The sequence below is a fragment of the Coffea arabica genome, chromosome 6e (assembly GCF_036785885.1).
Source record: "Coffea arabica cultivar ET-39 chromosome 6e, Coffea Arabica ET-39 HiFi, whole genome shotgun sequence".
NCBI classification, from domain to species: domain Eukaryota; kingdom Viridiplantae; phylum Streptophyta; class Magnoliopsida; order Gentianales; family Rubiaceae; genus Coffea; species Coffea arabica.
Genome location: NC_092321.1, coordinates 10434494 through 10448926, shown reverse-complemented (window position 1 = coordinate 10448926; position 14433 = coordinate 10434494). Strand labels below are relative to the sequence as shown.

The window sequence follows — 14433 nt, the reverse complement described above, 5'->3', positions numbered from 1 at the left end:
TTTTCCTGTATCTAGATTTTTATGACTTGAGTAAACAAATCTAAACATCATTGACTAACCCTTAATGAATAAATAATTATGCCAAATATCAACTGGAATGAAGATTATTCAGATGGTAATAGCTCGTATGGTGGCCAAAACGGAGTTTTGCTGCCAATAAAATTGACTAATGAAATAGTTCCTTGAAGTTTAATTTAAATGTCTACGTGCCCAATTATATCATCAACGATAACATGAATTACAGACACTATTCATCTTTGAAAATTTTATGATCAAGGTTCTTAGGCTCAAATCGTGTGCTTGAGGCTTTGGATTAGAACGAGAAGAGTGTGGGAAGGGATGGAAAGATTAACAAAAAAAAAAAAATTTATCCATCCCACTATTTGAATTAAGACAAATAAGAAAGGAATGACATTCGATTGAAGGGACAGAGCTCCATCCACCTTTTCATGCTCTATTTATGCTGTGTACATGTAATTTACAAAATAATACACTGCCCTAACTTGCGAGTATACTGGGGACCATCTGGTTGGATATCGTTTTGGATGGCCTGAAAAGTGCTTATTTTCATTGAATTCAAATGCGTATCTGAAACTTGCAGCTTTACAAGAATACAAAGTTCACTGTTTGGCTACTCGATCTTCTCCAACAACTTGAAACCATAGGCCTCCAAAATCTGGAGCGCTGCAAAATAGCAAAAACCAAAGTAACTTGCGTATCTCATTTATTGAAGGAGACGCGCACGTAATCTTGATGCTTGTCTTACTTTGTCAGATAATGCATCAAAACATGAGTATCTTCTTCCCTACCAAAGAACCTAAATAAAAGAAGAGACGAGAAGTTTACCTGGCATGTAGACTTCTGACATAATGGGCCTTATAACACCATTTACTTGGATCTTGTTTGCAAGCAAAAGCTGCAATAGTTTGATATAAGATGGATCTAGTTCGATAAATTGATCAAAAGCAGATTTGCAAGACCAGAAAACTGAAGCAAGTCATTACCAGAGCTCCAACTGCTGCTGGAATCCCAACCGTAAGCGCCATTGCTGTTGTGGTATTTCCATCCTTGGTCCTCCCAAATTCCAATAATGTAGCTCGATGGTTTTCCGTAGGTTGGCCATCTCGAAAATCTACTTCAATTTCGTGGTGCAACAAAACCATGTCCTACCCACCAACAACTTTATTACACGACTGGCAAGAGCAGCATATACAAAACTGTAACTCATAGAATGCATGGCCAATTACTTGTTCTGTGCCTGAATAAACTAAAGCTTTTTCCATGAGAAGGCAGGTAATATCAAATGCACTTTGACATGATGCTGGTATTTCTGTTGACTCGTGAAATCCCAAAAACCTGTTTCAAAATGGAAATTCATAGAGCTTTAATACTTGGGGACTTTACTTCAACACAGTGCAAACCGCAATAAGAAAAGGCAAAAAGATTTAAGATATTGAAATTATTGTTCTCATTGAAAATTATTAATAATCAGTGTCATTACTAAATTTGCAAGTTACTGTCACAACCAGAAGCAAGTGGAAATATGAGGCATGTAGTTCTGGGGAGCATGTACATCCAGTTACGAAACGTGACAAGTTTCTGCCTATTCTACACATAATATCGATACCGAGTCTGTTGAAAGATTCCAAGAAAGTTGCCAAAATTTCATCAGTAACTTTGGAAATGTTTAACATCATAATGGAAAAATGTGAAAGAGAGAAGAAACAGGGTGCAATGTCCAACACAGGAAAAAAGAAGGAATAAGAACTAAAACACCAAAAGGGGACACACAGACATTTCTGGCTCCGTTCACTCAAAAAGTATCAAAAGCAAATGCGTCTATTTATTGTTTTTATAGTTCCTTTAGATGGAGCAGGAGTTGTTTCAAAATTGGGGTTCAGCTTCCTGCCCCTTGCAAAGCTTTCAACATTTCTGCTAGTCTATGAAACTCTGCTAGGCAGAACAAACCTCTATGGGTATACTTACATAATGGTCTTGGCCGTCCTGACTGCAATTTCTCCCTGGCAAATTCCAAGTGTAGTAATTCTTTCTGTAATTTCCTTCTCATTCATAGCCAACCCATCCAAATTATTATCATTTAATCTAAGAAGTTGAAGTAAAGCTTTTCTGTATGTGGGCTTTTCACCATTGTTGAGGGTACTCAAAGCTTCGGTATTGAAGAATCCAATTTTTGCAAGTGCTCCCATTACACCACTGAAACCTGCATGATATATGAATGCATTAGCTTTACATATCATCAAGCCATTAAATTTCCAAATATTGACCCATAAGGAAATAAACAAGGCACCTTTGGGCCTTTAAGATGATTTCTCAAGTATGGGCGGTAATGTAACATTAATGGGCGTGTTCTGAAAAATGCTTAGTTTGTCTATTCATGTTATGACCAATTGTATCTGTTTCAACCAGTCCCTAGATGGCTTTGTTTGTGACATGCATGATTTGTTTGGCTAAATAGCTAACTTTTTTACATTTAGATAGTCCAGTTAAAATTACCCAACTGAGTTTGGCATATGCTAACCTTACAGAGAATCACTTTATTACATGTATCTTTGGAATTTTTCTCAAACATGCTCCCCAACCACCTTTTTGTCATATACTCACACTTCACCATGAAGTGTTATTCTTTTCAAAATCTCTTCTAAAAACCGCAATCAAACTGGTATCTGACAGCCTGAGCAATCCAGAAAGGTAAAGTATGTCTTCTTAGAACATTTTAATAGCGTATGAAAACTGAATACAGGATATGCGAATGCAGTCTTAACACTAATAGATTACTTAACACTATCTCCTTCAAATATAATTCTCACTCTGTCAAATTATGTACATAAGCTAATCGACTCATTAATCATGTATTATAAACATTTCTAGTTATTTAAAGGGCTGAATGTTAAAAATCTCAACCTGACAACCTAAATTGCCAAGTTTTTTAACATCTTGGATATCTAGTTTTATGTCGCATTAAAAATTGTTATGCCTATTAACTAAAGTGTCAATGATAAATTTATTTATCTGAAGGGATTTATATTGCGAATTGCCTCAATCCAAAGTATGAGAAAATAATACAATGTGTAACCTAAAGATGACATAATATAAAAGCACAGAGACATATCATGCCTTCATAACGCAGGGTTCCACGGAAAACTGTTGACGCTTCATTTTCTATTCCATATAGCTCTCCATACAGTAAAGAATTGCGATTTGGAAGACATTCCAATGCAAAAGCTGGAAGATCTGCTAGCCGAATCCTTGAAGCCGAATCATAAAGGTGGTCTCCTGCATGTATGCATCAGGAATAATCAAGAATTTAAGGAAGAAAAGGTGTAATTATTCTTTTGCTAAGACAAACAAACTTTAAAGTCCCAGCTAGGAATTAACGCCTTGGACACCATATTAGGAGAAGCTAATACAAATTACTATCATTAAAACCTAGCAACAATTCCAGAACTAGTTACCATTTTACTATATCAGAAGCTACTATCTTATCTGATGCGGGAAACTTACATAAACAATGAGAATAAAAACTCAGAAGCCACATAAAGATGAAGTCAACAGAGGATTATTCATGATAAATCATATTGGCAAGTAAAAGATTTGTGAACCCACATAAAGATGAAGTCAACAGAGGATTATTCATGACAAATCATATTGGCAAGTAATAGATTTGTGATCAAAGGAAACGAACCTGAACATGGTGATTACTTCTACATTTACTAGTCATTAAGATATTGATAACTCACCATTGACACGTACAATCTCTCCATGATATCTATAGGTGGCTGGATTGCGCCCAGCTCGAATAGCCCCTGCTGGACTCCAACTGACAGTAATATTGAAATGGTATACTTTAGTGCGTCTGTTTATCTTGACGAGGACTAAATACAATGCACAAAAAAGGAATGAAAATGATTTCCACAGGAACTTTAAATACTCATACATAACTCATCTCTGAGACATGCAATATGACATTATAAGCAGCAGAGGGCTTGTGGGACACAGACAGAGCCTGAACATGATATATTATGCAGTCACTAAAAGTACAATGCTCACATTCTGCTGAATTGGAAGGAGAACAATATACTTCTGTACAAGCAACAGGAGACCTAAAGAAGCTAATACGTTGTTGATTGACGAGTGTACCTCTAATGCAGCAAACTTCAAGGAGTAATACCTGAATTTATAAGCTAATGGGTTGTTTGCAGCTGCTGGAGACGGAAGACCACCACAGTAAGAAGTAAAGGACCTAATCTTCCCATTTCGTTTATGTGCTTCATTAATCATCTTCATCGCCATCATGTGGTCTGCAATGAGAAAGTGTTAACCATTAATCAATTGAATGTCCAACTGAATATCAGCATTTTTTAGCACCGGGATGAAGTTTACCTATTCCAGGATCTAAGCCCATCTCACCAAGAATTGTAATACCTGCAACCTTTGCTGCCTCATCTAGCTTTGACATGGAGTCGTCAACATAACTAGCAGTAACAAGATGTTTCTTCAGCTGCAATTAGGAGAGGTGACAAGATATTGTCTTATGCCAAATATAAAAACAAAAAATAAAAATAAAAAAGGCATAACTGGGTCAGGTGAGCATTTTGCTATGTAACCTGTAAAGCCCCAAGACATCATGGTTATTGTATAAGTTCAGAAAATGAAAACGAGAAAAGTTTGAGATGATTTCGTAACCTTGACCTAGTTCAGTGATAGAGGACTGTCACATGCAAGAATTTCTCTTTTAACCTCATTTTCAGAGGTTGTGATCACTTAGCAGATAAAGATTAGGGTACCTTGTAATTATCTTCCAATTATTTTTATTAGCAGTAAGTTTCTGGGCCAAACCCCTAACCATCTCAAGGTGGCATTGTTCCCAAAAAAAAAAAAGGAGGAAAGAAGATGTAATAAATGAACTCCAGTATTTTGTCCTTGGTGGTTGACTTTAACCAAAATTTTCTAGTAGGCTCAGCTACTTCTGGGCTGTACAATTTCAGTTAGAGCTAACAAAAAACCTAATCAAATTCAAGAACATGAAGGTATCACTTAGTACCTCAATACATGCAGTTGCTATGATGTTGTGGCAACTAGCAGGAAGTAAACTGATGACAACATCAGCCTGCACAAGATGAAGGTAGGATATTGACAAAGTAAGATTATGGATGCGGCACCAAAATAGATGATTTCATAACCAATTCAGCTGCTAAATGTTCGCCAATGTTGACAGGTTGATGGTGCAGTTGAATAACATAATATAACAAGAAATATAGCATCTAAACTATCAAGGCACCAACAGGATGCCAACATCTCCTTGTTCTTCAACTGGAGTTTAATTTGTTTAAACATTCTTTGATGAACATGTACAGATTATACCTGTGAAATGTGAAAATGAAGATTTTCATGATTCATCACATCAAGTTGAATTGCTGTTGCACTTGGAATTCCTTGAATAATCTGCACCGAGAAGTGAAATGAAAATTTATTTCAGAATACTATACAGAAAATGGACAGCCGACAAGGGAATAAACAAGTGAGCAATCAATGACGAAAAAGTTGCTGGCTAATGCTAAACGTGTCATTATATGCTTCACTCAGACATGCATTGGGATAAACAAAATAGCAAAGCAAGGGCAACGGACTTCTGTTTTTCTACTATTTTTCCCTCTTTAACAGGTTGATATACTGCAAAACTTTATTCTGCTGTACCTCTTCTGCATCCTTCAGGTATAGAGAAGCAACAACAACTTCAATGGAGTTTTGCTCCTCAAAAGCAGCTTCCAGACATGAGTTCAGAACTTGTTGTGATGGAAAACTCCCTATTGATGTCAAGAATTCAGCAGCTGGTCGACAAACATGCCCCGCACCTAAGATGAGGATTACATTTTTTTTCTTCATATCATATCCCTTCTCTACTTCATTCTCATAGAATTTACCAACCTTCAGAGATATCTTATTTTTTGTTATATCAGCAAACCCATCTTCTACACTTGGATTAGCAATTGAAGTTAGAGAGTCGATTATTCTGTCCAGGACTTCTTTATCATCAGCTCCGACCTGTCCAAAACATGAAATCACTAATACAAGTAAAAGCAGGTTGGGAAAAGAAGTAGCCTAAGGCCAACAATCAAAGGCAAATATGTATGAGTAGCCTAAAAGAACTTGCACTAGCAGAATCACCACGTGCGGATGATCAGAAAGTCATTTTTAGAAGGATGAAGTAATTGGATATTTGGGTGGCAGAGATGTCTCTGGTTTTTAAGCTGTAAATTTCAAATCAGAAGTTGGAATGAGTTTTATGAAGAGTAGGAGAGATATTTCTATCCAATCTTTATTGATCACCAGCAACTGTTTTTGTTCCACTTCATTACATATTCTATGGAATCTTCAGACTTTAGTAAAAGCCAAAACGCACAAGCAAGTGTCAGCAATTGATTTCCAATTATGATTTGTAAGAACTGTACCTGTATTGGTGCACCTGTCAATGAGTATGAATTCCTCTTTTTTGTTTTGAGGAACCAATGTTACAGGTTTACTCACCTCAAGTTCTGAATAAGACATAGCATCTGTACTTTGGCCCACTTGGCATTTAACCAAATGAAAGGAGCCACCAGCCGCTTCAATAATATCCAGAGCCTCATTAATAAGGAATTGATCAAACAAGTGACCACTTAGAGACACCTGTCATTTGACAGAGTAAAGAGTGACTTTAAGAGTCAATTCAAAGCATGAATTTCAAAAAAAATATATTCAGGGACAATCATGACTTGATGTTTCCACCATAGAAGCATGAGTTCTTTAAGCACATTCACTTTCTGTTAAAGCCTCAAAGTTTCCTACAGCTTAATCAACCACATGCTTCACCAAGAGCAGCTAGTCAAGTACTCCCTCCGTCCCATTGTTAATGTCATATTTCACCTTTTTCATTGTCCCAAAATTAGAGTCACGCTACACTATTTTCCTTCTAACCTTCCGTCCTTGCCCTCATAGTGCATGTGCTAGAAAATCCAAATAAATTTGGTGGGACCTACTATTTATTATCCATTTGGAGAAGCAAGAGGAGTACGTGAGACTAACTCTCACTTTATAAGGCCAATAATAGCGCGTGTCTCTAACATACAAAGGGATGCTTTTGGTTAAGATGGGACCCACGAAATCATTACTCCATGAAAAATACAAAGTGCAGCTGACCATTGTACTTGCGACGGGATAAATTTGGAACAAAGGCTTGGCTGTCAATAATGATATCACTGTACATAAAAAGTTGCATTCCCTATAAACGTCTCTAATATTGGGACGGAGGGAGTATAACGGATGAAAATTGTTGAAGCATTGCCTATTGTAATCTATAGCTTGATGCATTTTTAGCACCAAAATTTCAGCATACAAATTCTTTCAAGACCAGAAAGTTCAGCAAGACAAGTTTCAGCTTATAACACACCAATTTTAGGCCCAAAAGAAGGAGAAGATAACTTAAGTGAAAAAAAAAAAACCAAAATAACAGGAGGAAAATAACAGCAGGTTAAAGAAAAACAGAGAAGAAAGCATCACTTCGATGAAGAGAAACAGAAAAAGAAAAGAAAGAAAGCATATTTGCAGCAAGAGAGAAGGAGGATAAAGACAAAGAATCAAAGAAAGAGCAGCTTACCTTGTTTGAGAGAGGAACGAGAATCAGGGAGGGAGAAAAAAGAGCAGTGCACAAAATTGCTCTAGATTTTGGCACTTTGTTTATTTAATAGTATTCAACAAAAAGATGGTGCATTTTTTAGTTCCTTTTATTTTTTCTTGTGAACAGAAAAATATGAAGATTTGGTGCAATATAACATCACATAACAACATTTATACAAATCCATACCCAGAGCAAAGATAAAGAATACACCAAAGCGAAGAATAGTATTACTAACTATTAGAACCAAGTAACAGTTCTGGGCATGCATTTCCTTTGGCTGAGAATGCCAAATGGAGTGTACTATAACGGAGTAGCAGAGGTGGTCTACCGAAGAAACATACCAATGTAGTATACTTCTTCTTATCAGGGTAGACTTTTTCAAGATTTCTAGAAGGATCTCTGCATAAAAACACATTACGTGAATCGTTTGGCATCATGTTGGAAGTAAGAATTTCATACAAGATCTAACTTGTACAAAGTTCACAACAAAGAAGCCTAAATCAGTACACAGAAGTAGAAATAATATCTCGATTTCTCAATGGCTCGAATAAAGCAATTATAAGATGAAATTAATAAAATACTCCAAAAGAAAGTAGCATAAATTAGAGGGTCCTTGAAAGCATGAATCCACAAGCCCTAATAATATTTTCTTTCAAGCTAAACTTCTACATGTTCAAAACTAAGCATAAACATGATGGTTTTCAATTCAATGACTTCTTAGAAGTTGACTTGATACCTATAGACTTATAGGGGTACAAACCTAGATGTATCATATTAATGTGATGTTTTCACTTTTCAGAGTATGGATTTACATTGAGAACTTGATATGAATTACGAAATAATTGTGGGATTGCTCAATACTTGTTGAGTTCTAGGAATGAAGATTTTAGAAGCTAATCATTAAACTAGAGCATCTAAGTTGCAATTGCTGTGCATGAAATTGTAATTGACAAGTATTTTAAATCTTGAAGTGAGAATAAATATAACAGACAGAAGGAGAAGCAAGATTACGTGAGCTACTTACTCAACATCAGAGTTTTGCATCCGCCGTATATATTCATAAAGTGGAGTCAGTGCTCCACGATGCGCTATGCAAGCTCTCTTTAAGTGCAGAGGTAACTCCTCAATATTTGGTATAGAGATTAAGCTTCCAATAAACTGGGATAAAATATCTCCAAAATGCTGGGAAGCCTTTATTTGTGATTAATGGAGGAGATAAAGTTAATAAGACATGACAACCATAGCATATTTATGTCAAAGAAGATGAGAAGATGATGTTAGATAAAGCATAACAATAACCTCTTTTGCAAACTCGGTTGGAAGAATGTCAACAGCAGAGCAGATCACTCCCTCACCATCAAGATCATAATGGTACGAATCTTGGAAAGGATCATATCTAGAACCAATCATTGTCGAAAGTAATGGCACAGAAAAAGAAAAGAAATGCTTCAGGGAAAAAAAAGAAAAAGAAAACATATGGAAACATTATTAGGATTTGAAGGCAACAACTGGATGCCTAAACCTCGAATGTGCAATGGAGAGTATCTAGCATCCTAAACATGTCAAGAAAAACATAGTTCATATGAAGATCTAACCAAAGATTAAATAAATGCATTGTTAGTTTTTTTGCCAACAGACAACTCCCCAGGGCAGCAATTTCATGCAATAAGAATTTATGGTTAGATGACTACGAGTCTACCCTGTTAGGGTAGAGAAGTATGGCTATTTATAATATGACTAATTTAAGTATTTTTTCCAACCATTTCATCTAGAGTATTACAACCACAACCATGTTATCCTGGTAGAGAGATTTAATGATTGTCTAGTCAAATTCAGTTAATTTGAAGGGTTTCGCACCAAATTGTCCTGTAGAATAGAAGGAAAATATAATTCAACAATGATGTAGTGAAAACCACCAAGGCGTACCTAAAGAAAGGAGAATCAATTGATGTGGTTTGGTTAACAATCTCCAATGAGCCACCTATGTCACATGTAATGTCACAAACTCCAACGAGTGGACAGTCTTTACTCATCAGATCTTGCAGCTGCTTGGTCGTCAATAGCTGAGGAAATCTTTTCTCCCAATACATACAGTTAACTGCAAGTGGGACAATGCATGAAAAGAAACAATTTGAGCTAAACATTTAAAAATAAACAAATTCAGTGCACAATGATTTTGAACTGTTTGAAGATTTTATGGCCTAGTCATGTAAGTTTAAGCCTGTTCAACACTGAATTACTTAAAAATTCACCAGATATGAGTTTGGGCTTGGAATTCAGCATTACATACCTGAGGTTTCTTTGATATCAACCCCAAGAAAACCGTTACTAATACGAACAGGTATGCCTAATACTCTTCAAATTAAGTATTACAATAAATGTTGTGGTTGTCCAAATTTCTGTTATTCTTCCATCGGCCAAGCTGCTTTTTGGTTTCTTTATATCTGGAGAAAGGTTCTTGTATGATTGAATTGATAAACATGGCATTCATTTATATCTGGTGAATTTTGTGATATAATTTCCTACCTTGGTGATACCATAACTCATTACTGAAATTGACGATGAAGAAAACAAACCTATCACAGATGCATAAGGGGCAATCTTTTCATGGAAAACAGGAATGTAGTGCTCTGGATGTGCGTAATAGTCAGCCTGAAAGAATCATAGCTTCATCATCAGCAGAAATTGCACGAGTTATCTTGAAAACTGGTATAGACATGAATGCTAAACCTGCAGCTGAACTCCTTAAGAGAAGTTCAGAAACAAAAGTTCCTACAAAGTAGATCTAAGGTTCACAAGATATTTTCATCTCTTCTACATTTAGCATTCAGCAGGAAACTATTACAATTCTGCAAAGCAAAGAACCTAGCTCAGGTAGCAAAACTACACGGCAAATTTTTCATTATGAATCAGACATCAATGAACTAATAAAATGATGCATGGATATTTAATTATTCTATGATATGTTTACTCAGTTTATCTTCATAAAGAATTACATGAAAAGCAGATGTTTGTCAAAACTCTTAATTTAAGACCATGCTGATCAAGCAGGTAAAATCACACACTGGCAGAATTGGTTGATAAAAGTGAGCTTAAGTACGTCATCCAGCTCCAAAGCAAGAGGATAATAACAATGCAACTACTAGTTCTCTCTCATTATATGCAGTATACAGAGGCATCTATAGTTCCCAAGCAATAGGCAGAAGACTGTAATAATGCTATTAGCTCCTTTTTCAAGGTTGGAAAGTGGAAACATAAGTAACTGTTGGACTATGGGCCCACAAATGACTATGAAGAATCATTGACACAAGAATTGGGAGGATGTGCTTAATTTTGGCTCAAACTCTCATTTACTAAAAGATGTACGCCTGTCACAGACTGTACTCAAGAAGTCCTGACACAAACTTGGCATGTGCACCTTGGACTGCTTTGGAAGACATTTCCAGGATGGTACCATGTGAACATTAACATTTAGGTTTGCCATTGAACATATAGTTCACAATATAGAAGTTGCTTTCCTGAAACCTAAAAGACTAACCAAGAAAACTGCATTCTCATGCATCCAAAAAGTTCAATTGAAGAGTCAGAACCTAAATAAAAGAGCTATTATTGTGTACCTTATCAAAAAATTTCGAAGGTTCTTCAGGTTCCACCATGTCCTTAGAGGTTACAACACAGCCATAAACTTGAAAGACTCTCTTTGCTGGACGTGCAGGATCTTTAGCCTGTATGCAGTAGACACATTTTTGTAAGAACGAACATAGTAGGCTCAAAGATGAACGAGGGATGAAAATAAATAAGGATATCATTTAAAGTAAAGAATTGGTCATTAAATGAAAACAGTCCATTTCAGAGACAAGCAAAGAAAGAGACACAAAAAAAAATCTCAACATCTCATAAAATTTGTATTTGCGAACAAGTCTACTTTGCATGAAAATAATTCTATACTTGATCATCAACTTGACCAATTACATGGGTTGGATAACTAATAGCCAAATCATTGCTTGGTAGCAAACTTGGTTTTGTGTATCATCTCAAACAATTTTACCAAAGAAACCAACTTAAAATAGAGAATTCCAAAATCAACTTAAGCATCAGCCAAAAATGCAGTAATCATTTCTAGAAGCCACTTATTCAACTTTTCAAAAATTGCTATAGGTATGATAATGTTGTTTTAAAGTTGAAAACCCACAGAGGTGGCCAGCCAACGCATTCAAGCAAGTTTGGGTTGGATGTGGTTCTTCTTTCTACTTCAACATAAAAGCATGCAATTCATCAGCAAAAGTTAATTTACAACAGCCAGAGAAATGCAATAACGCCTGAAGACATTGAAGGACAAATGAAGTCCATGGAAGTAAATTGTACTGTCTTGACGAAAAAGTCTGTGACTACCTTCCCAAATATTTCAGGAAGTCTGCAAGGATCCATGGGAGTGTGAGGCAGAAGTTTAAAGATCTCTTGTGCTCCATGTGAAACTACAGAAAATATCAAAAACATAAGAAGATCAATAGAGAAATCAAAAGGTATTAGCATATAGCATAGAAGATAAACAACACAGAACAAGCAAGAAATTACACAAATGCATTCAGAAATAATGATATCAAAATAGAAAAACAAAGTATAGCATATGCCGACATGGAGCATAATCATATCACAATCTTTTCATTATAACACAGAAAAACAATGGGGACATGGCAGATTTAGAGTACCATTTCCTGAACCAGTAAAAACAAAAACTAAAGGACAGATTCCAGATGGAAGTCCCATGGTGGCAATCTCTTCCCCAACTGAAATTACTGCAGCCTTAGCAGCAGCTAATGAAGAATACATATAAGATGCTCCCAGAGACAGGAAAGGAGTTGAATACCCAAGACTAAGATACCCTGCATTAAGAAGAGAAATTAAATAAATTACTGATAAATAGCATTTGAAGGAGATTCTGGTTTTAGGTTAGCTCTGCTATGTCAAACTACATAGCATTACATAAAGAGTAAGTAAGAAGTGGAAGTAACTCGGATTGAAAGAACAGGTGCATACTCTGTCCTAATCCATGTAAAAAGTCAACCATTCCAGCTCTACCAGCAAACTTTCCGAATGCTAGTAATCTCTTTCCATGGTCTCCAACAATAAGCTCATAATCAAACAACGAAGCCTTCTCAGCTAGAATCTAAACATAACGAATTATGTCAGAACAATGCCAAAACTATCCAAGTCTAGATCAAGTGCCAAAAAAAAACCTTTGAGTCCACTCTACCTTGTCAAGCAAGGGCATATTTTCCCTTTGTGCCTTGTGAGTATGTGAAAAAAAGGCATAAGCCCTGTCAGGAAGTATCATGTCCAGCTGCCACCCAAAAAAAAAAAAAATAAAATGATATGACCGTCTGATTATCAATGAATATCCCAGAATCCAAATTGCAGAAAAAGTTGGCACCTTGGGTTGTTTAATGCCCAAAATAAGGCCACAGTCCGACAAATCCTCAGAAATTTCACAGCCCACATCCTCATAAAGAGAATCATGATGAATGCGCTTTGTAGAAGGCTGAACAATGATCCGGGCCACCCCTGTTTTGCCTCTACCTCCATGCAACAGTTTTGCACAGTGGGATGGCGTGAGAGGCACCCTTCTTTCCCACTTGTTGGTTGATTCTGATAAAATCCCCACCACCCCATTTCCCAACATGGCTACCTTTGTTCTTCTGCACCCAAAAACGTCACAAGAATATCAACTCATTAAAGTCACTATATCCATGATAAGAATATCAAATAAGATCCCACTTTGTCATTTTATACATAAAACACCTAAAATCACAACATACTCTTCAATAATTAATGGTTATATCAAATTCTTCAACATCAGGGAGAAAAACTAATAAGAACTAACAAAATGCGATTGTTAATGAAAAAAATTCAAAAAAAAACCTGCAAGTTCAAGCAGGTGAGAGTTCTGAATTAGTAGAAAAATTCCGGATGAAAACGTCGCTCAGAGCTTTCCTGCTACTGTCAATGCTTGCGTCTGATCAAACATGTCTGTTGCAGTAAGAAAACTAGTAAGAAGTTTTCGTGATGAGACAGCTTTCTGCAGAGCTCCGTCGTTGTCAATGCGTGATATACTATCAGAGTGCGTGTCCGAGTCTAATAAGCAACTTCGAGGATCTCTGGATTCGACTGCAAAATATATAAGTACGATTGTCTTCTATTTCGACGTTTCTGAGATAGATTACCGTGTTTATACAGCCATCACACTCATGTCCCACTAATATTGCATATGTGTGATTAATGTGATATACATTGGGGAAAAGAAAAAGAAAAATTAGGTGACATGTGACGTCAACTAATGGCGACGGTGAGGCCTTGATCCTCAAGTCCTATCTTTTTTCTATTCTTCCCTTTTTTTAAGAGTCTACTCATGTTAAAAAGAAATTTGTCTTCACAAAAAGTTTTGAATAAGTTCGATTTAGTCATTATCATGAAGTAGAAGCATACCTCACGAATCCCATAAAAGTGTTTACTGATTGAATCAACTTATGTTAAGGTCATATTTTTCCTTCAAAGGTATATGTAATTTATCAGTTAGTGTTGATTCTATGCTATGGACATTGGGCAATCCATCTTAGCCAGATTACTTGAGGGAATTTATAATTAAGTGGAATTAAATTTTTTAAATAATTTTTGCTCAAAAAATTAAGTGGTAAACTATTTATTTAACGTGACATACACTCGAATGTATTAAATTTAGTATCTAATAATTTAAAAACGTA

The 14433-nt window shown here is 36.0% G+C and overlaps 1 protein-coding gene across 4 annotated transcripts; it reads right to left on the bottom strand.

Moving 5' to 3' along the window:
* Nucleotides 1–414: 414 nt before the first annotated feature.
* LOC113696997 (alpha-aminoadipic semialdehyde synthase) lies at nucleotides 415–13926 on the bottom strand. Of its 4 annotated transcripts, XM_027216390.2 has the most exons (25): nucleotides 13595–13926; nucleotides 13107–13371; nucleotides 12930–13016; nucleotides 12713–12842; nucleotides 12385–12558; nucleotides 12068–12150; nucleotides 11293–11400; nucleotides 10252–10327; nucleotides 9602–9773; nucleotides 8975–9071; nucleotides 8700–8866; nucleotides 8017–8074; nucleotides 6547–6687; nucleotides 5716–6063; nucleotides 5383–5463; nucleotides 5063–5128; nucleotides 4402–4519; nucleotides 4190–4319; nucleotides 3759–3838; nucleotides 3136–3294; nucleotides 1987–2221; nucleotides 1248–1356; nucleotides 1005–1166; nucleotides 847–916; nucleotides 415–684 (listed from the first exon to the last, which is right to left on the bottom strand). In XM_027216390.2, exons 2-25 carry the CDS (start codon nucleotides 13353–13355, stop codon nucleotides 632–634), a joined length of 3153 nt encoding a protein of 1050 aa, XP_027072191.1. In that variant the 5' UTR covers nucleotides 13356–13371; nucleotides 13595–13926; the 3' UTR covers nucleotides 415–631. The 4 variants fall into 4 exon arrangements, with proteins under 4 accessions (XP_027072191.1, XP_071911296.1, XP_027072193.1 ...); XM_072055195.1 differs by lacking the exon at nucleotides 5063–5128; XM_027216391.2 differs by lacking the exons at nucleotides 415–684; nucleotides 847–916; nucleotides 1005–1166; nucleotides 1248–1356; nucleotides 1987–2221 and adding an exon at nucleotides 2570–2692.
* Nucleotides 13927–14433: the final 507 nt, after the last annotated feature.

Excerpts from the sequence above, each read along its gene's own strand:
- LOC113696997 (XM_027216390.2), bottom strand. The coding sequence starts at position 13,355 with ATGTTGGGAAATGGGGTGGTGGGGATTTTATCAGAATCAACCAACAAG. Across the intron at positions 10,328-11,292 it reads CTTCGAAATTTTTTGATAAG|GCTGACTATTACGCACATCC; the intron begins GTACACAATAAT and ends TGATTCTTTCAG. Across the intron at positions 8,075-8,699 it reads ATGCAAAACTCTGATGTTGA|AGATCCTTCTAGAAATCTTG; the intron begins GTAAGTAGCTCA and ends GTTTTTATGCAG.